The 21750-nt window shown below is 34.9% G+C and overlaps 1 protein-coding gene across 1 annotated transcript; it reads left to right on the forward strand.

Annotated features, from left to right (window-relative positions):
* Window positions 1–6744: 6744 nt before the first annotated feature.
* On the forward strand, window positions 6745–7056 carry K441DRAFT_727988 (uncharacterized protein; the record flags this gene model as incomplete). Its single annotated transcript, XM_067654168.1, has 1 exon — window positions 6745–7056. A coding segment is annotated over one exon (312 nt), but the record flags the coding sequence as incomplete, so codon positions are not given.
* Between the last annotated feature and the right edge of the window lie 14694 nt (window positions 7057–21750).

Raw genomic sequence — 21750 nt, forward strand, 5'->3', positions numbered from 1 at the left:
GGCCTAACTATCCTCCCTTTTTACGCTATACGCGTACCTTAAACTAGAGTGGTAAATTAAGCGTAGTTAAGGTATTTAGGCTATTTCTTATTTTTAGTGCGTTATTAACCTAGCGTATAGCATAAAGATATTATACCTCCTTTATTGCCTTGCGAATAGCCTTAGCTTATTATATAATAGAGGGAGATAGTAAAGAATTATTAGTTATTTAAGGGTAGGCGCTAAAGACTAATAACGTAGGTATAAGTCTATCTGGGCCAGCGGAATTATTAATAGCTTTAATAGCTATTTATAAGGTAAGTTCTTTACTAGTATCCTCTAGTTCTAAAGAGATAATCTTATATACGCGGCGTAATAGCGTATAATATCACTCCACTTTTCTAATATTGTTATATGCCTTAATAGGGACTTCCTTAACCTTAATTACCATTACCTTTATTTATTATTAAAACTCTATAAATAAGAAGTTCTTTCCTATATTATAGACGATTTAATTAGGGGGTNNTAGGTAGANATTAATNNAGNATAANTANAGGGTATCCTATNNNTTNCTAGCTAATATATCCTTTAAGAAACGTACGGCTTAAAAGGAGGTTAAGAAGTTAATAACTTAGAGTACTAGCTTGCCGCTAAGATATATAACGTTAACGATAATATAGAAGTTAAAGTTATAGTTATCTTTAAGGGTAAACTTAAATCGGCTAGGGGACTTCTGGTTTATTTAGTAGTAATAGTAGTACTTTATAAGATACTTAATTGCCTTAACCTTAACTTTATAGCCTACTTGCTAAAGAACCCTAAGTAATTAATAAACGGATAGGTAGCTAAAACAATAGTGTGGTTAGCGTAACTCTAACTTAATTAAGTAGCTCTAAGTAATACTCTTTTCTAGTTAATAAAGGAGCAACTAGGGGTAACCCTACTTACGTATAACGGGCACCTAATTATCTCCCTAAATAAGTATATCCTTAAGGTTATTAAGCTTAACGCCTAATTTATTTATATCTTTAATGCAAAATAGAAACGGGGTGTTTATAGGAATAACGTAAAAGGTAATATACCCTAAGGGGGTTTAGATCCTAATTATGCTAAGAGAGATTATAGTACCCTTATTAAAACGAATTGTGTGTTAGCCTACCATTAAATAGTTAATCTAAATAGAGCTATTAAGCTACTAAAGGGCTTAAACTTAAGGTTCTCCTACTATAGATACTCCTACGGCTCTAGTATCTAGTATAATACTATAGAAGACGTTTACTAAGTATTTATTATTAAAGGAGAATGCGAAACTCTTCCTTAGTTTATTAAAGATATCTAACTTTATAGTAAAATAGAGCGTAGATTAGTTATTAAGAATAGTAACGGTTTGTATACTATTTACCTTACTATACTTAGTAAAGTATTAGTTAGGTAAGTACTCCTTAATTTCTATATCTATAAGGAGCTATTTGGCCTTATTAACCTTACCCTTAAGATCTCTTACGCCTTTATATTAAACTAAGAAGCTTTAGAAGTAGGCCGTAGTAACCTTATAATTTCTAATGTTTCTTGCACTTTAGCGAAACTTATTATATACCTCCTTTCGCTTATTAAGAGAATGCCTAGTTAACTAGTAATTCGGTTTCTTATAAACATAGCACTTCTTTTAATAATTACTTTAAAATAAACCTCTATAAGGACCTCTACCTTTACCTTATAATCGTTAATTACCCTCTACCGTATTGCCTACCCCGGCCACTATATATTCGATTAGTTTAGTTATAATTATATTAGTTGGGCGGGTTAATTAAAATAGGTTAGAGTTAGATATTAAATTGCTGTACTTCTTAAGAGCATAGAGCGGTATTAATAGAAGATCTTAATTAAGTACACACTCCTTTATAAGTATTTATAGGATTAAAGAGAGTAAGGTTATATTTTTTAACACCTCGGCATACGCTAATAACTTAATTATATAGGCTAAAGTCCTCTTAATATAATTTAGATAAACTACGCTAAATTATCTAAAGTTAATTGAAGAGCTTTTAAAGATAATTAAGCCGAGGGATACTTAGGTTTATAGTAATAATCCTTAAAAAGGTAGTCTCTCTCTATTCTAATATATACTGCTACTTATTCTCTTCTATTTTAAAGTAGCATCTTAACTTATATATTATGCGGTTAAAATTATATCCTTTTCCTGCTAAATAATTATAATAGAAGGTACTAGCTCGGCCCTTAAGCATAACGGAATAAGCGTTATAGTATTAATTAGACTCTATTCCTATCTTCTAGCAACAGTTATAAAAGATACGTAGTTTCGAATTAAGAATATTATATAATTCCCCGCTAAACTTCTTCTCCTAATTTAAATAGAGCTTTACAAGCTCTGTAAGCAATTTTAAACTACCTCCGATTTGAGATTAAAATAAAGGAGGTAGGGGTTATATTATAGGCTGCAGTGGGGATGTAGGTCTAGTTAGTGGAGTCCGAAGGTCGTTAAATTATAAAGTAATGGGATCCTATACCTACTCTCGTTGGGGTATAGTATCTAATGTTAAGGTTACGAGTTAAATTAGATATAGAGGAGTTAAAGGCGAAGGTAGGTTTGTCTTTAGAGGTATATTACTTAGGTTCTATTATAAGTTAAGCTTCCTTATAGTGCGTAGTTAGTACTTAATCTCTTATAGAATCCATTTATGCTCTTCTTTTACGTTAATAACCTACTCCTAAATATTGTCTCTAATAGTACCCCTATCCTTAGGGATAAATACTCTATTCTCCTAAAGGAAGTTACGGAAGTCCTATATGATATCCTTATTTATAGGGGCCTATGTTTCCTTTATTTATCTAACAAAGTCCTCCTTTATACATTCCTATAGCGCGGTATTATTATATTTACTATCCTTATAATATGCTATACGGTATAATAAAAATCCATTTAAGTCTTATTTATTAGCGTTTGCAAGGTTAATTATAGCTTTATTTTATATCTTTAGGTTAATATCTTCCTTATACTTCTTTAGGTAGGTTAACGCTATAGTAGGTATAGAATTAACGGGGTGTCGTACATCGAAGGTAGGTAGGATTTTCGGTTTTGTAGGATCTCGTAGGTTTGCTATTAAGAGGTAGGCAATTTAAGATATTATTTAACGCGTTTTAGACGTCGTTTAACGCGTTTCGGACGTTAACTTAGGACCCTAGGTTTAGTAACACTTTTAACCTAAAGTACTTAACCAAATCTTTATAAACGCGGTTATTCTACGTAATAGATGCAACTTAGTATCTCCTAGTACTTAGTGACACTTCTATTACTAGTTTTCCGCAAGTTTAAGGTAGTATAGTATCGCCGGGATCCATTCTATATAAGCGTATATAGTACCCCTATACGAGACTATCTCTTCTATTTAAAAACCTAGCTGCTCTATAGTTAACTGTGTATTTAACCACTAATTAGTATTAGTCACACAGGGTGACTTACCAATAACGACTACTCGAGTAGGTTATAGTGATGTTAGTTAATAAGCTTCTTAATTAGAATGAGAAAGGGCGAGGAGCTTAAGACTTCTCGCCACGCTAGCGCCGCGGCGTCACGTGACGACCGCTTACCTTATTCCCGATAAAAATAGTAAACGAACTCGAGCCTACCGCGTTAACTATAATATAACAGTTCTTTATGGATGCTTTAGCCTAATAGTAAGCGATATTAGAAGCTTAGTACTAGTAATTAATAGGAGCAATCTGTGAAGAACTCTATAACCTTAAAGCACTTATATTAAAGACCCTAATAATAACACCTATAAATAAAATTAAAATAACTATATACGAACCTAGCCTGTTAAATATAAACCCTAAACTAGTAACGGTAGTTTAATCTATACCTATAATAAACCTAGTACCTACCGCAAAATCTAAAAAGCTTCTTAACCCTTTAATATTTAATAGAAACCGAAATAACCTATATTTCTTTATAACTAAGCTTTATCTTAAACTTTTAATAAACTATAACTAATACCCTACTAAAGCTAGTAAGATTAGCTATAGAATATCTTATTTAAGTAAAGACGCTATATAAACTATAGACCCATTCTTCCGTAATAGCACCTTTATTAATTTTAAAATTTTAATTTTTTTACTAGAATAAATATATAATAACGCTAGCCGCGAATATATAGCTATTACCTATAATAACGGAACCGAGACTTTACTAGCTTCTTTTTGGAATTTTTAGGCCTTATTAGTAAACTAGATTAGAATAAAGCCGCTAAAGTTACTACTCTCCGTTAAGCTATTTCGGATAAAATTAGAGTATAGTTAGTTAGTAAAGAACTACTAAAGGACTTACCCAAATTTGCTATAATATATTAACGAATTAATAAGGACCTTTAATATAGTAAATAGACTTATTCCCTAAAGCCAACTATACCTTATATTTAAAACTCTATAAAACCAGTATATATCCTAAAGCGCGACCTATCTTTAAGACCTAAAAGCCCTATATATAACCCTATAAACCTTAATGCCACCTAATCCTATATACCCTTAGAAACTAATAAATAAAGAACTTAAGCCGTAAATAAAGAATGCTTTAGATGCGGTAAAAAGGGATATATTTAAAAGAATTATTATTACAGAAGTGGGCATGAGCTAGAATACAATATACTAAACGGTGTAGTAATTAAAGAAGGCTACGTAAGCGTAACTATGCGTGGTTAATATAAAGACATTTAGATATAGAAATAGAATAGGTTAGGTACGGGTATAAATAGGGGTTATAGGGGAACGTGCGTAGGTGTCTTGGGACGAATGTAAGCACAGGTTAAGAACGTCAAAACGCGCAGAGACGTGAGAACGTGTAAGTCCCGTGACAATTATCAAACTTACCCTTTTAAAAGGTCCGCCGTAGTTCCTTCCAATCCTTAAATTATACCTATTCTATAAATTATACTTAGTCACTATAAAGTATCTTGCCTTTAGTTAATTTAGAAAACAAATTACCCTAAGGCTAAGTCGCGCCTTAGGATAAGAAGTAGAAGAGTATAAGTATCTAGGCTCTTTTAGCGCTAATATACAATATAACTCCCTTAATATACTTAGTAAAATTTAAATACTTAAAAAATAGAAGGAAGTATAAATCCTTATAGATAGCAAAGCTACTAATATAGGCTTTATTAATATAAACTACGTAAAAACTTAACGCTTAAATTTAAAGAAACTTAATAAGCCTTAAGGCCTATAAGGCTTTAATAGCAAGCATTTAATATACGGCGAATTAACGTATTACACTCTTATAAAGATGCGAATAAAACCTTCACCGCACATGCAACCTTACCAAAAGGTAGCGCCACACTTCAAAACTTACGCATACCCATCTTACCATCAAAAACAATCGATTTTCCAACTTTTAAGACNNAATTCNTACTGCCTAGCGAGCTAGAGGTGGATTTATTTGTCGTTTTACCCCCTTTCCCCCAACAGAAAATTCTTCTTAGGGGTGGTCCTAGCTTATAAGCGAGGNANNGACAGNAACACNAAAACNAAATACCAAAACCACGNAATATAGAGGNTAGATTTTCTACTACCTTTTAGCCTAATCTCCCCAGAAATCTTCTAGTAGGATTANTAAGGAGAAAGGGTATAAGGATAGTAAAACTAGGAACCCCTATATAAGATACAAAATGCCAAGGCCTAATAGGTCTAAAAAAAAACCTCCTATAGAAATAAGTGATGAAGGCTCTACATCTACTTGTTCTCCTCCTTCTCCTTCTCCTAGCCTAATTAGGGCAGGAGAAAAAAGAAGATATCCTCAGTCTTCTCCTGAAAAAGAAAACCAAAAACCCGCAAAAAAGATAACAAAACTAATAACTACTACGGATAATACGGATGATATACCCTCCTATTCCTTTTCTCCAGGATAACATCTAAGCTTCGCTTTAGAAAGCCTAACCCAGGCCTATAAAGGGCTAGAAGAAGAAGAAGAAGAAGAAGGAGAAGGAATAAAAGAATAAGTTGAACAGCTAGTGTACTATACACGAAGTATCCTATTAGGAAAAAATCCCTTTACACAAGAAGAAGAAGAAGAAGAAGAAAAAAAAAGAGAAAAAGAGAAGACAAACGATGTCCTAAAAGGACTAGTAGAAGAAGTAAGAGCTCTCCGTAAGGAGGTGGCTCCTATTAAAGAAACCTACGCAGAGAGGCTAAAGAAGGGCCTTCCTTCTTCTCCATCCTCACTACCTCCCTCATCAATACCATCTCCTACCCCTTCTACTTCTACTAGAAGTAAGAAAAAGCAGCTACAAGAAAGGAAGCTAGTCTTAATTACAGACAAAAAGAACTAACCTCTAGATACCTTCTCTATACGAAACAAAGTCAATTAACTATTTGCATTAAAATTGCAAGTAAAAAAGCCAGTTTTAGCATCTATAGCTAGAACAAAAGGAAAACAAAATATTCTCCTTACAACTACAGAAGAGTATAATGCAGATTTCTTGGTCAAATATAGGGAGATCTGGCATAACTGCTTTACCTTTTAAAGAGAACAAAAACTAGAACCATGGGTTTAAATTATAGCCCACGGGGTTCCTACCCTACCTTTCCTAGGAGAAGGGGGCTCTAAGCTCCTAAAGGAAGAAATTAAGACCTTTAATCCTATAAGGATACAAGGACTACCTAGATGGATCTCATCTAGTGTAAAAAGACACGATCCATAGACCAGATTTGGCTCTATAGAACGAAGAAAAAAGACAAGAAATCCTTAAGCAAAAAGAGATATCAATTGCAGGTACAGCTACTAAGGTAGTAAAATACCTCGAAGTCTCTCCTACTACGCAGTGTACGAGCTGCCAAAAATTTGGCCATATAGGAGACAGGTGCTCTACTAGGGCCTACAGATACTGTGCGGCTGCACATTTATCTAAAGACCATTCCTGTTCTACCTGTATAATAACAGGCAAGCCTTGCCAGCATACCACCCCTCTTTGCATTAATTGTAAAGAAAAACACTTTGCTAATAGTAAAGACTGCGAGACTCTTAAAGCAGCTAAGCTAGTACGCGAAGAAGATTCTATAGAAGAATAAAACAGATAGGATTCTAGAAGGAGGCAACTCCTACTAGGCTCTTAAAAAGATATTAGAGAGCAAAAAGACAGAAATAAATTGCAAAAGGATAGGGACAGGGGTTAGGATTTCTTATAGTTTTTCTTACCATCTTCTCATTCCCTAGTAGTTGTAGTATCTTAGTATTTTACTAGGAAACTATAAACTCCTAATTTAGGGGTTTATAAACTACTAGGACATAGCTACTAGTACATATTAAGCTGCCTAGAAAGGATTTATGTATATAGAACTATAGCGCCATAGCCCAAGGCTACATGCGCAGTATTGTACGTAGTATAATACAATGGATATATATATAAAATAAAATTAAAAAGATGCGAATAGGGAAATACCTTAAATACGTTTCCCTATTTATAATACCCTTAAAGTATTATAAGGTAATACTTAGATATGGATAGCTAAAATAATATAACCCTTTAATTAGCTAGGTTAAAGAAATACTAAAATTCTATATAACCTACTGCTAAAGTTATTACTTAAAATACTACTTGCCCTATAAATATGCACACAACTATTTAAATTTAATATAATATAAATTACCCTTACTATAAACCTTAAACTAATATAATAAAGTTATAACTGCTAATTATAGTAAAGAATGCAAAGATAATATATTAAAACCCTTTAAATTTTATATAATACAAGCCGCACCCTTTTATTTATTAATAAGAAAACGAGACTATAAGATCTTTACTATAACATTAGAAGATATTAAGAAGGCGTTAAAACCGAAGTAATATATTAACCCCCAACCTCTTATACCTAAAGAATATTATAATCTAATTAATACGTTTAAGAAATAATTTATAAACTAACTACCCCTATATTAAAATAAGCACGATTTTAAGATAGAACTTAAACCTAGTATAATGCTAAAGTTTAGCCCGTTATATGGTATATCGCGAAAAGAGCTGCTTATAATATAATAATACCTTAAAGAGCACCTAAAGAAAGGATTTATTTGCCCTAGTTAATTACTATTTGCCGTGTTTCACCAGTCAACGCCGCACCCCACCTTTTACGGCCTTTTATTAACTTAAAAATTAAAAAATTTTAAAGGCCTGCTCTATAAGAAGTATTTTGGCCTCTTTTTAAAGTAATTAAGCGTTTGGTATTGATATTATAATTACTTTTATTTTTGTTTTTGGTGGGGTGCGGCATTAACTAGGGTGCGGCGTTAAGTAGTAAAACACGTTACTTATACTATTCGTTAAGAAACCTAGAGAAGGCTTAAGGTGCTATATTAATTATTAAGCCCTAAATACAATTACGATTTAAAACTAATATCCAATTTCTCTGCTTTAAAAAACGCTCGACCGCTTAATAAAAGTATAATACTTTATAAAGCTTAACGTAGTTACTATTTTTAATCGAATCCGTATTTATAAAGGAGATAAAAAGTATATAGCTTTCTGTATATAATAGGGACTTTTTAAATACTTAGGAATGCCGTTTAGTATAAAGAACGGTCTTAGTATATTTTAGTAATATATTAATAATATACTTTACAAATTCCTTAATATATTTATTACTGTTGGGAATAAGGCAAGCGGTTGTTATGTAACGCCGCGGCACTAGCATAGCGAGGAGTCTTAAGCTCCTCGCCCTTCCTTATTCCAATTAAGAAGAATATATAACAACAATCATTATACTATCTACAACTTGTAAATATGTAATATCACCTTGTAAAACCAACAATTACTACGTATATTAATAATATTTTAATTTATTTGTCTTTACTTTTTAAGTATTAAAAGCACGTCTAAATAGTCCTTAAACGCCTATAAGACGCGGGCTTATAATATAATATTAAGAAATACAAGTTCTACATATCTAAAGTTACGTACTTAGGCCTAATTATATCCCGTAACGGAATTAAAATAGACCCTAAAAAAATTGCTATAATTATAAACTAGGAAAGTCTTAATAGTATATAAAATATCTAAGGATTTCTAGGATTTGTAAATTTCTATTATTAATTTATTAATTACTTTTTAAAAATTGTTTAGCTATTAATAAACTTAATAAGGAAGAATATAAGATTTAAACAGACTACTAAATATAAATAAGCTTTTAATAACCTAAAATATCGTTTTATAACTGCTTTAATTCTTATATACTTTAATCCGGACCTTAAATATATTATTAAAATAGACTTGTCTAATTATATATTAGGAGGAGTGTTATTACAATATAATAAGAATAGCGAGCTATGCCTAGTAGCCTTTCTCTCCCAGAAACTTACCCCTACTAAATTAAACTATAAGATATATAATAAGGAACTACTTATAATTATTAGATGCTTTAAATAATAGCGTCTAGAACTTAAAGGATTATTATTCCTAATATGCGTATTAACGGACTATAAAAACCTGCAGTACTTTATAACTATAAAGCAATTAATATAACGCTAAATTCGTTAGGCCAAATACCTCTTATAATTTAACTTTAAGATTATATATTAACCTAGCAAACTTAATTAAAAGCCTAACTTATTAATATAATAATTATACAACTGTATAATTATAGCACCTATTATACTAACCGCGTGCTTACGCGTTTGGTACACCAACCACGCGTCTACGCGTTAGGTGCACTAACTACCCGCTTACGCGTCTAGTGCACTTCTAAAGCACTAACTAATTAAGGGGGGAGGGACGCATTAGTATATAGACCACGTAGTCTGCTTTAATATAATCGATAGTTACTACCATCCTAAAGAGCATACGATACTATACGTATTTCGTGCCCCGGGATATGACTTACTTATACCATTAAGTTAGTATAAACACTAATTAGTAAGCGCGCATAGATTAGCAATCACTTAATACCTCCCCTAAGCGATACTCGATAGCGACCACCTATTTAAACTCCTAGTACAACCTACTAGAAGGTCGGAAGTCGGGGATTACGGACTTATCTCTAACTCTGTATACTTATTTAAGTCTTAGTACGGTTTACTAGAAGTTATAAACGCGAATACAGACCTTTACGGAACCCCCTACCCTTCTGCAAACCGGTACGGACCTATTAACCGCCTTTACGGACCACTATAAGACCTTTTCCACCCGCTACGTACTATACTATATAGTATAGCAGACATAAGCAAGCAGATTAATAAAGGTTAAAAGAAATGGAGCTAAGGAGTCGACCTTATGTCTATAACTGACGTTAACAACTACATTAAATATAAAATCCTTAAATACGGATATTTTAAGCTTATAAATAACGACCTATAGGAGCAATATAAGGAAGACTTTGCGGACTTTACGGAAGCTATTTTTAAGGCTTATAACCCTACTGCCATCCGTAACCTATAAACCCTTTTATATCACTAAGGCGTATGGGTTAAAAGGGATAAACAAGTTACTGTTGCACGGTCTCTATACAATATACTATATAAGGAGGACTAAACGGAATAGACTAAAGAGTAGATTTTAAATTATATTAAAACCAGCGACCTCTTTGCCTCCTTTAAACTTAACAGAATCTTTAGCCTTATAGCTAACCTATTTAACCAAATTCGTTCTATAAACCTAAGTGGCATTAGAATTAATCTTACTGGCTAAAGTATACCTAATACTTAAGTTATGGACCATAATACCACCGTAACCCAAATTACAGACTATAATACCCCCGTAAACTAAAATACGGACTAAACCCCTTCCGTTACTTAAGTTATAGATCCGCAACCTACTTAAGTAAAGACCTACGGCAAGGAACTAGCTAACCTAGCTAAGCTCTATACCGACAAATCTAAGTATAGCGGTAAAAACGATAATTTTGACTTTAAACTAACTATCTTTACGGACCTTTGCTAGAAGGCTAATATTTCTAAACAAGAGTTTAGCTAAGCCTACTCTACCATACTGCGCGGCCTAGCACTTAACTACTATTACACTAACCTTAAGAGTAACCCTCTTGGTGTTCCCTTTAATAAGCTATATAAAGCTACCTATAACTACTTTAAAGGACCGGAATATAAGCGTAATATCCTTACTTAATGGAATGCGACTAAGCTACGGACCGTAATCAACAAAAACACTGAAAAATTGACTATAGAGTGCCTGTAAATTCTTATTAAAGACCTCCAGCACCTATAGCACGGCCTTAATACTAAGCTTTAAATAGACAACTTCCTATATAATAAACTTATTACGGCCTACTAGGAAGTAGAGCCCTACAAGTACGCTTATTATAAGCCTACAGATACCTTAACTAGCCTTATTAATAATTTACGCTCCTCTATTATAACGTATAAAGTCTTAAACCCACTAGGTAGCACTTAAGCCTTTATTACGGATATTTAATATCTATAAATAGACTTAGACGTCTACTTTACGGACCGCCGCTACCACTAGCAGCACCCGTACTAACCAAGTCCTACCTATAACCCCTACAGCAACCCCTATACGAAAATATACCCCTATAGATAAACTAGCCAAAAGTGCTTTATGTGCGGTAAGAAAGAATATTAGTCTATAAGGTATACCTAGGAAGAATATAATAAGTCTAAGAAGAGACTTAATAGCCATATTAACTAGTTCATTTTAGAATACGAAGGAGAGGAAGTAGAAGAGCCCCCTAATAAGTTAATAGAAGCCCTTATAATTAACTTTAACTTAAACGCTTAGGAATAAGAGACCTTAGAGATATTCCTAACCACTTTCAGACCTTTTATAGACAGCTAAGCCTTTAATACTATAACCGTATTAGCCAACCGTTCCTTTATATACTTAGTTGCACCTAAAAACTATTCCATAAGTACCCCCATTATAGATATTATAGATTATAAGCAGGACCTATTTATATATATTACTATAGAATACTATACCCCTAAGGAATTCTATAGTATTATAATCGACATAGGTGCCTCTAAGAAGTCTACCGTAGGCTACGGATAATACCTCGCATATAGGACCACTATAAATAATAATACGGACATTAATATTACGTAAACTGGGGCCGTAAACGTCTAATTTGGCATCAGCTTAACCGCATTAATTAGATTAGTTAAAGTTAAGACTCTAATTAGCCTAGTTAACTTCTATATAGTAAAAGCGGACACCTCTTTCCTACTTTGCCTTGCGGATATAGATAGGCTATAGGTCTACTATAACAATGTTATAGACACCCTAATTAGCCTTATAACTGCCCTAGGAAGCAAGCATATCACCCTACTAATTACACAACAATTCGGACACCCGTTCCTTATATAGGGAGAGACTTTACGGACCTACATTTAGGAATCTTTTAACTATAACCCGTGCTACCTTACTAGTACAGAAATCCACCGCCTATACTACTGTTTCGGCTACCTATTAGCCAAAAAGCTGTATAGAGTCCTTAAACGCTCTAGATATAACAACGTTAATAGGAAGGCAGTTAACCACCTAACTAAATACTACTCCTTTTACCAGAAATACGGACGTTCCTTAGGCCGATTTAAGTTTACTTTTTATAAAGACCTTAATTTTAACTACTTAGTATACGTAGATATTATATACATTAATAGCAGCCTAGTATTATATATAATTAACAAGGCAACCCACTATTAAGCCGCCCGTTAGTTATAAAATATATCCATAAAATATACTTAGGATATTTTACGGACCTACTAGATTAACATATACGTTGGACCCCCTAAGTATATTACCCACAACACTAATAGGAACTTTATTAGTAAGGAATTCTAGCAGTATACTATAGCCATAGCTATATTAATAAAAGCTGTCCTAGTTAAGGCGTATTAGTCTATTAGGTTTATTAAGCAAGCTTACCTAACTTTATAGAGAGCTTACTAAATTATTACAGACAAATGTAAGGATATCTAAAAGGAACTGGCTCTATAAATGGCCGTAAAAGCCATTAACAACACCGCTAGCCCTAACAGACTAGTACCTACCCTTTTAGTTTACGGAGCTTACCCAAGGATAAGCAACCTAGGCCCTCCTACCCCATCTATTACGGAACGAGCAGCTATAATACAAAAGGTAATAGCCGAAATAGTCAAATTACGGGCCAAATAAGCCGTTAATAGCGCCCTATATCACCGCAACGGACCTAATACAACCTTAGTTTATAACCTCCCGCTTAATTCTAAAGTCCTTATATAGCGTAAGAGCGGTAACTAAACTGGACCTTATTGTCTACTAGCTGTAGAAGACGAAATATACTGCGTATAACTTCCTAGCAAACCGACTAACTTTAGAAGCACGTCCGTAAAACCCTACTTTTGGTCTAAAAATACCTGTGCCGCCGAACCAGACGAACTAAAAGCACCCACTAAGCTAGATAAACTGGAAGCACCCCTACCTACTTTGGAAGTCCCCTAGAAACCCATTAAACCGGCCATAAAGTGCGGTTAAGGACGCCCCTAAAAGCACCCTATAACTAAGAACCCTATAATAGAGAATTACCTAACCTCCGCAGGAATATCCGCAAGGCAATCTCCGCCTGCGGATATATTAGTTCTAGTATAGAAAACCCCTTTTACGGACTTATAACGCAAAGAGATTAACAAACTACTTAAAAAGGGCGTCTTTACGGTTATAATGGAGAGAGACGTTCCGCAAGGCGTCCGTATATTTAACTTACGCTTCGTTAATAAAATTAAGCACCCTAGTACTAACAAAGCTTTTAAAAAATTAAGGCTTGTTATACAAGCCTATAACGACTAAGGAAAGGACTTAGTCCTTATATAATCGCCTACAATTTAATAAGTTAGCTAACGAATTATACTTATACTTACGCCGGGGCTACAGCAAACTAAACCCGTAGCCCTCTACTTACGGGATATCTCGTAAGCCTATATGCAGTCTAATACCTACCTAAGTAGGGACATCTTTATATGACTACCCTACGAGCTTAACCTATAACTAGGAATAATTTTATAGGTTATAAAACCTCTTTACGGAGTACTAGAAACTAGAAACTATTAATTTAAGATATACTACTAGCACCACGTTAATAAACTTAAAATGGAATAGTTAACCTACGACCCCTACCTCCTATACAGCCCATTAAACGGCCTTAGTATTATTAGACTTTAAATAGACAATACCCTATTCCTAGCAGACTAGACCTTTATAGACGCTAAAGAAACTAAACTATAAAAGGCTAAGTTCTTAGTAAAGCTATAAGAGCAGTTAACTAAGTAGAATCTGATTAAGTTTAATAGAGGTTTAATTATATAAAAGGGCAACCTAATTAAGCTAACTTAGGAACGCTAGGCTTAAAACCTAAAGCCTATTATAGCAAAGCCTACGGACCTTACTAGCTCCCGCGGAGAGACCCGTAAGACTATAAATATAAAGGACTAATACGTTATACAGCGTACAAGAGGCGCCTATATTGCCATAGTCTACTAACCTAAATCTGCCTACAATTTGTCCTTTACGGCCTAGGCAATAGATCTGTAAAAAAAAATTAAGCAGCTTAATAAGCGCATTTAGTGGCAAATTAATAATACAGTAAGGGGACTTACTTTTATACTACTAGACCTAAGTTCCCTTAGCTTACTGGCATTTACGGACGCCTCCTTTGCCAATAATAAAGACCTATCATCACAAATCGGCTTTGTTATTGTACTTATAGACCATAATTAGGACGCAAATATACTGCACTAGTCTTTAATTAAGTGCAAATAAGTAACCTGCAGTGTGCTAGCTTCTAAACTATATATACTAGCTTACGGCTTTAATATAGCAGCCGCAATTAAATCAACGGTCTAGAAGATTCTATAACTAGAGCAGTTACCCCTAGTTTTATACACCGATTTAAAGTCCCTCTATAACTACCTAGTTAAACTAGGTACGACATAAGAGAAGAGGCTTATAGTCGACCTAATATGCTTACGTCAGGCCTATAAATAACGTAAAATTGCGGAGGTTAAATGGATTAGCAGTAAAAACAACTTAGTAGACGCTATGACTAAGGCAAAGCCGTGTTAAGCCCTTAAAACCCTAATTGATATAAATAAGCTTAATTTAAAAGTTATAAAATGGGTAGAACGAGACTAACGGAGTACCTATAGTACGTCTACGGCCCGTTAGAAGGCCGTACGGTTTACTATACGGTCCATTCTACGGACCGTAAGCTATTAAATAATTAGCACAGGCAGATTGCCCCAAATTGCCGCAAAATTGCCCATGTTACGGTATAGGTGGAAAATGGTGGAAAAGCTGCGGTAAAACTTAATAGACTTACGTAACCTGCCGAATTCTACAGGGTGGTTAAAATTGACCAATTACGATTTTCCATCCCCGGGATGGAAAATCGCCATTAGCTCGCTTAGCACTAGCGCCTTAGCGGCCCTTAAGATCTGATTTACGGCTAGCTTAAAACACCGTTTAGAAGGCAGTCTAGATGGCACCTTAGGGGAGATTTCCTATATATTTTCCTTTGTGTTTTACGGTTCTATTAAAGCAATTACGGAGACTATATATAGGTGGTTCTATTTTTTAAGTACCGCTAGTATATAATTATAGCACCTATTATACTAACCGCGTGCTTATACGTTTGGTACACCAACTACGCGTCTACGCGTTAGGTGCACTAACTACCTACTTACGCGTTTAGTGTACTTCTAAAGTACTAACTAATTAAGGGGGGAGGGACGCATTAGTATATAGACCACGTAGTCTGCTTTAATACAATTAACAGTTACTACCATCCTAAAGAGCATACGATACTATACGTATTTCGTGCCCTGGGATATGACTTACTTATACTATTAAGTTAATACAAATAAAAAATTACCTATAAACGCCTCTAATAAACGGATTATAAATTAATTATAAATTCTACTACTCCCTAAACGCTTTATGAAACTATACCCTATATTTCTAAATATAGAGCTTAATAGGAATAAATTGGAAATTAATAAGTAGGATATAAAAATTAATAAATTAATAGAATATAAATATAAGAATGACCCCTAGATAGTAAATATAATAAAAGCGATTTAAATAGGGAAACGGCAATATAAGGATATTATACTCGCTAAATGCAAAATCTATAATAATTGGTTGTACTATTAATAGAAGATAGTTATTTATACTAACTTAATAGTATAGGCGAGTCGTGTCTAGGGGCACGAAATACGTATAGTATTGTATGCTTATTTAGACGGTGGTGACTATCAATTCTATTAAGGTAGGCTACGTAGTCTATATACTAACGTACCTCCCCCCTAACTAGCTAGTATTTCAGAAGTGCACTAGACGTATAAGCGAGTGGGTATACCGAATGCGTAAATACGTACTTGGTATATTAAACGCGTAAGCACGCGGTTAGTATAATAGGTGCTGTAATTATACACTGGCGGTACTTAAAAAATGGAACCACCTACGTATAGCCTCCGTAATTGCCTCAACAGAACCATAAAAGACGTAAGGAAATGTATAGGAAATTCTCCCTAAGGTGCCGTCTAGTCTGCCTTCCAAACAGTACTCTAAGCTAGCCGTAAGTCCTGCTTACGGTCCGTAAAATAAACTGTACGGCCTTCCGATAGGCTATAGGTTAGATCTTAAGGGCCGCCAAGGCGCTAGTGCTAAGCGAGCTAATGGCGATTTTCTATCCTGGGGATGGAAAATCATAATTAGTTAATTTAACTACCGTAGTAGAATAATAGGCTGTATAAGCCGTACGGCCTTCTAACAGGCCGTAACTAAACCGTAAATGCTCCGTTAGTCTCGCTCTACCCACTCTATAACCTTTAGGTTAAGCTTATTTATATTAATTAGGGTTTTAAGAGCTTGGCACGGTTTTGCCTTAGTTATAGCATCTACTAGGTTGTCTCCGCTGCTGATCTATTTAACCTCTATAATCTTACGTCGTTTATAGGCCTAATATAAGCACATTAGGTCGACTATAAGCCTCTTCTCCTATGTCGTACCTAGTTTGACTAGGCAGTCGTAGAGGGACTTTAAATCGGTGCATAAAACTAGGGGTAGCTGCTCTAATTATAAGATCTTCTAGATTATTGATTTAATTGCGGCTGCTATATCAAAGCTATAAGCTAGTGCATATAGTTTAGAAGCTAGTACACTTCGGGTTACTCGTTTGCACTTAATTAAAGACTAGTATAGTATATTTACGTCCTAATTGCGGTCCGTAAGTACGATTATAAAGCCAATTTGTAATAATAGGTCTTTGTTATTAGTGAAGGAGGCGTTTATAAATACCATTATACTAATGGAATTTAGGTCTAGCGGTATAAAAGTAAGTCCTCTTATCATATTGTCAATTTGCTATTAAATGCGCTTATTAAGTTGCTTAATATTTTCTTCTTATAGATCTACTGCCTGGGCCGCAAAGGATAAGTTATAGGTAGATTCGGGTTAATAGACTGTGGCAATATAGGCGCCTCTTACACGCTATGCAGCGTATTAGTCCTTTATATTTACGGTTTTATAGGTCTCTTCGCGGGAACTAGTAAGGTCCGTAGGCTTTGCTATAACGAGCTTTAGGTTTTAAGCTTGGCGTTCCTAAGTTAGCTAGATTAAGTTGCCCTTCTATATAATTAAGCCTCTGTTAAACTTAATTGGAGTCTGCTTAGTTAACTACTTTTGCGGTTTTGCTAGGAACTTAGCCTCTTACAGTTTAGTCTCTTCCGTGTCCATAAAAGTTTAGTCCGCTAAAAAGAGGGTATCGTCTGTTTAGAGTCTAACGATACTAAGGCCGTTCGATAGGGTATGTAGAAGGTAAGGGTTATAGGTCGACTGCTCTATCTTGAGCTTACTAACGTGGTGTTAGTAGTATATCTTAAACTAATAGTTTCCAGCTTCTAGTACTCTATAAAGTGGTTTTACGACCCGTAAAATTATTTCTAGTTATAGATTAAGCTTAAGCGGTGGCCGTATAAAGATATCCCTACTTAGGTAAATATTTGACTGTACGTAGGCTTGTGAGATGTCCCGTAAGTAGAGGGCTACGGGTTTAGTTTACTATAGTCCCAGCGTAAGCGCAAGTATAATCCGTTAACTGGCCCGTTAAATTATAGGCAATTATATAAGGACTAAGTCCTTTCCTTAGTCGTTATAAGCTTATATAACGAGCCTTAACTTTTTAAAGGCTTTATTAATACTAGGGTGCTTAATTTCGTTAATAAAGCGTAAGTTAAATATACGGACGCCTTACAAAACGTCTCTCTCCGTTATAACCGCAAAGACGCCCTTTTTAAGTAGTCTGTTAATCTCTTTACGTTATAAGTCTGTAAAAAGGGTTTCCTGTATTAAAACTGATATATCCGTAGGCGGAAATTGCTTTGCGGATATGCCTATAAAGGTTAGGTAATTCTCTATTATAGGGTTCTTGCGGGGGCGTCCTTGGCCACGCTTTACGGTAGGTTTAGTAGTTTTAGTGGGTTTCTAGGGGACCTTTGGGGTAGGTAAAGGTGCTTTTAGTTTATTTAATTTAGCGGGTGCTTCTGGTTTATCTAATTTAGCGGGTGCTTCTAGTTTATCTGGCTCGGCGGGTGCTTCTGGTTCGTCCGGCTTAACGTTATAGGTATTTTTGGACCGAAAATAGGGTTTTACAGATGTGCTTCTGAAGCTTATTAGTCCGCTAGGGAGCTATACATAGTAGGTCTCGTCTTCTACGGCTAGTAGACGGTAAGGTCCGGTCTAATTACCGCTTTTACGCCACACAAGGACTTTAGAATTAAGCGGGAGGTTATATACTAGGGTTATATTAGGTCCGTTGCGGTAGTATAGGGCATTATTAACAGTTTATTTGGCCTGTAGCTTAACCACTTCAGCCATTGCCTTCCATATTATAGCTGCTCGTTCTGTAATAAATAGGGCAAAAGGGTCTAGTTTACTTATCCTTAGGTAGGCTCCGTAGACTAAGAGGGTAAGTACTAGTCCGTTAGGGCCGGTGGTATTATTAACGGCTTTTACGGCCATCTATAAAGCCAGTTCCTTTTAAATATCCTTATACTCATCTATAATAATCTAGTAAGCTTTCCGTAGAGCTAGGTAAGCTCACTTAATAAGCCTAATAGACTAGTGCGCCTTAACTAGAACAGCTTTTGTTAATATAGCCATAGCCGTAGCATACTGCTAGAATTCCTTACTAATAAAGTTCCTACTAGCGTTATGGGTAATATACTACGGAGGTCCGACGTATATGTCAATCTAGCAGGTCCGTAAAATATCCCAAGTATATTTTATGGATATATTTTACAACTAACGGGCGGCTTAATAGTGGGTTGCCTTATTAATTATATATAATACTGGACTGCCGTTAATATATATAATGTCTATGTATACTAAGTAGTTAAAGTTAAGGTCCTTATAAAGGGTGAACTTAAATCGGCCTAGGGAACGTCCGTATTTCTAGCAAAAGGAGCAGTATTTAGTCAGATAATTAACTGCCTTCCTATTAACGTCGTCATGTCCAGAGCGTTTAAGGACTCTATATAGCTTTTCGGCTAACAGGTAGCCGAAACGGCGGTATAGACGGTGGATCTCCGTACTGGTAAAGTAGCACGGGTTATAGTCAAAAGATTCCTAAATGTAGGTCTATAAAGTCTCTCCCTATATAAGGAACGGGTATCTAAATCGTTGTGTAATTAGTAGGGTAATATACTTACTTCCTAGGGCAGTTACGGGGCCAATTAAGGTGTCCGTAATATTGTTATAGTACACCTATAACCTGTCTATGTCTGTAAGACAGAGTAGAAAGAGGGTGTCCGCTTTTACTATATAGAAGTTAACTAGGCCAATTAGAGTCTTAACTTTAACTAATCTAATTAATGCGGTTAAGCCGATGCCGAATTAGACGTTTACGGCCCTAGTTTATATAATATTAATATCCGTATTATTATTTGTGGTGGTCCTATATACAAGGTATTGTCCATAGCCTGTGGTGGACTTTTTTAAGGCACCTATATCAATTATAACACCGTAGAATTCTTTAGAGGTATAGCGTTCTATAGTAATGTATATAAATAGGTCCTATTTATGGTCCGTAACGTCCATAATGGGTCTAGCGGGTATACTTATAGATTAGTTTTTAGGTGTAATTAAGTGTATAAATGAGCGGTCGGCTAATACGGTTATAATATTAAAGGCTTAGCTGTCCGTAAAAGGTCCAAAAGTAGTTAGGAATATCTCTAAGGTCTCCTATTCCTAGTTATTTAGGTTAAAGTTAATTATAAGGGCTTCTATTAACTTATTAGGGGGCTCCTCTTCTTCCTCTCCTTCGTATTCTAAGATAAACTAGTTAATCTGTTTATTAAATCTCTTTTTAGACCTATTACGTTCTTCCTAGGTATACCTTATAGACTAACATTCTTCCTTACCACACACAAAGCATTTCTAGCTTATTTGTCTACAGGGGTATACTTTTATACAGGAGTTGCTACGGGGGTTACAAGTAGGACTTAGTCGGTACGGGTGCTGCTAATAGTAACGGCGGTCCGTAAAGTAGACGTCTAAGTCTATTTACGGATATTAAATATCCGTAGCAAAGGCTTAAGTGCTGCCTAGCGGGTTTAAGACTTTATACGTTATAATAGAGGAGCGTAAATCATTAATAAGGCCAGCTAAGGTATCTATAGGCTTATAGCAGGCATACTTATAGGGCTCTACTTCCTGGTAAGCCGTAATAAGTTTGTTATACAGGAAGTCGTCTATTTAAAGCTTAGCGTCAAGGCCGTACTATAGGTGCTAAAGGTCTTTAATAAGGATTTATAGACACTCTATAGTCGATTTTTCGGTATTCTTGTCGATTACGGTCCGTAGCTTAGTCGCATTCTATTAGGTAAGGATATTACGCTTATATTCCGGTCCTTTAAAGTAGTTATATATAGCTTCGCATAGTTTATTAAATGGAACACTAAGGGGGTTGCTCTTAAGGTTGGTGTAGTAATGGTTAAGGGCTAGGCCGCGTAGTATAGTAGAGTAGGCTTGGCCGAACTCCCGTTTAGGAATATCGGCCTTCTAATAAAGGTCCGTAAAGATAGTCAGTTTAAAGTCGAAATTGTCGTTTTTACCGCTATACTTTAATTCGTCGGTATAGAGCTTGGCTAGGTTAGCTAGCTCCTTACCATAGGTCTTTACTTAGGTAGGTTGCGGATCTATAACTTATAGATCTGTAGCTTGCGGATATATAGCTTACGGATATATAGTTTATAAATATATAGTTTACGGATCTGTAACTTAAATAACGGGGGTAATTTGGTCCGTATTTTGGTTTATAGGGGTATTATAGTCCGTGACTTAGGTTACGGGGGTATTATAATCCGTAGCTTAAGAATAGGGTGTGCTTTAGCCTATAAGATTAATTCTAAATATACTTAGGTTTATTAGACGAATTTGGTTAAGTATATTAGGTATAAGGCTAGCAATCCTATTAAGTTTGGAAGAAGCAAAGAGTTTATTAGTGGCCTTAACCTAATCTAGGATTTCCTCTTTAGTCTATTCCGTTTAGTCTTTTTTATATAGTGTATTGTATAGGGACTATGCAATAGTAACTCATTTGTCTTTTTTAACCTATACACCTTGGTGACGTAAAAGGTTTCGTAGGTTACGGATAGGTATAATACTGCAAGCCTTAAAAATAGCTTCTGTAAAGTCTGTAAAGTCTTCCTTATATTGCTCCTACAGGTCGTTATTTATAAGCTTATAATGTCCGTATTTAAGGACT

Source organism: Cenococcum geophilum, assembly GCF_001692895.1.
Source record: "Cenococcum geophilum 1.58 unplaced genomic scaffold K441scaffold_35, whole genome shotgun sequence".
Lineage (NCBI taxonomy): Eukaryota > Fungi > Ascomycota > Dothideomycetes > Gloniales > Gloniaceae > Cenococcum > Cenococcum geophilum.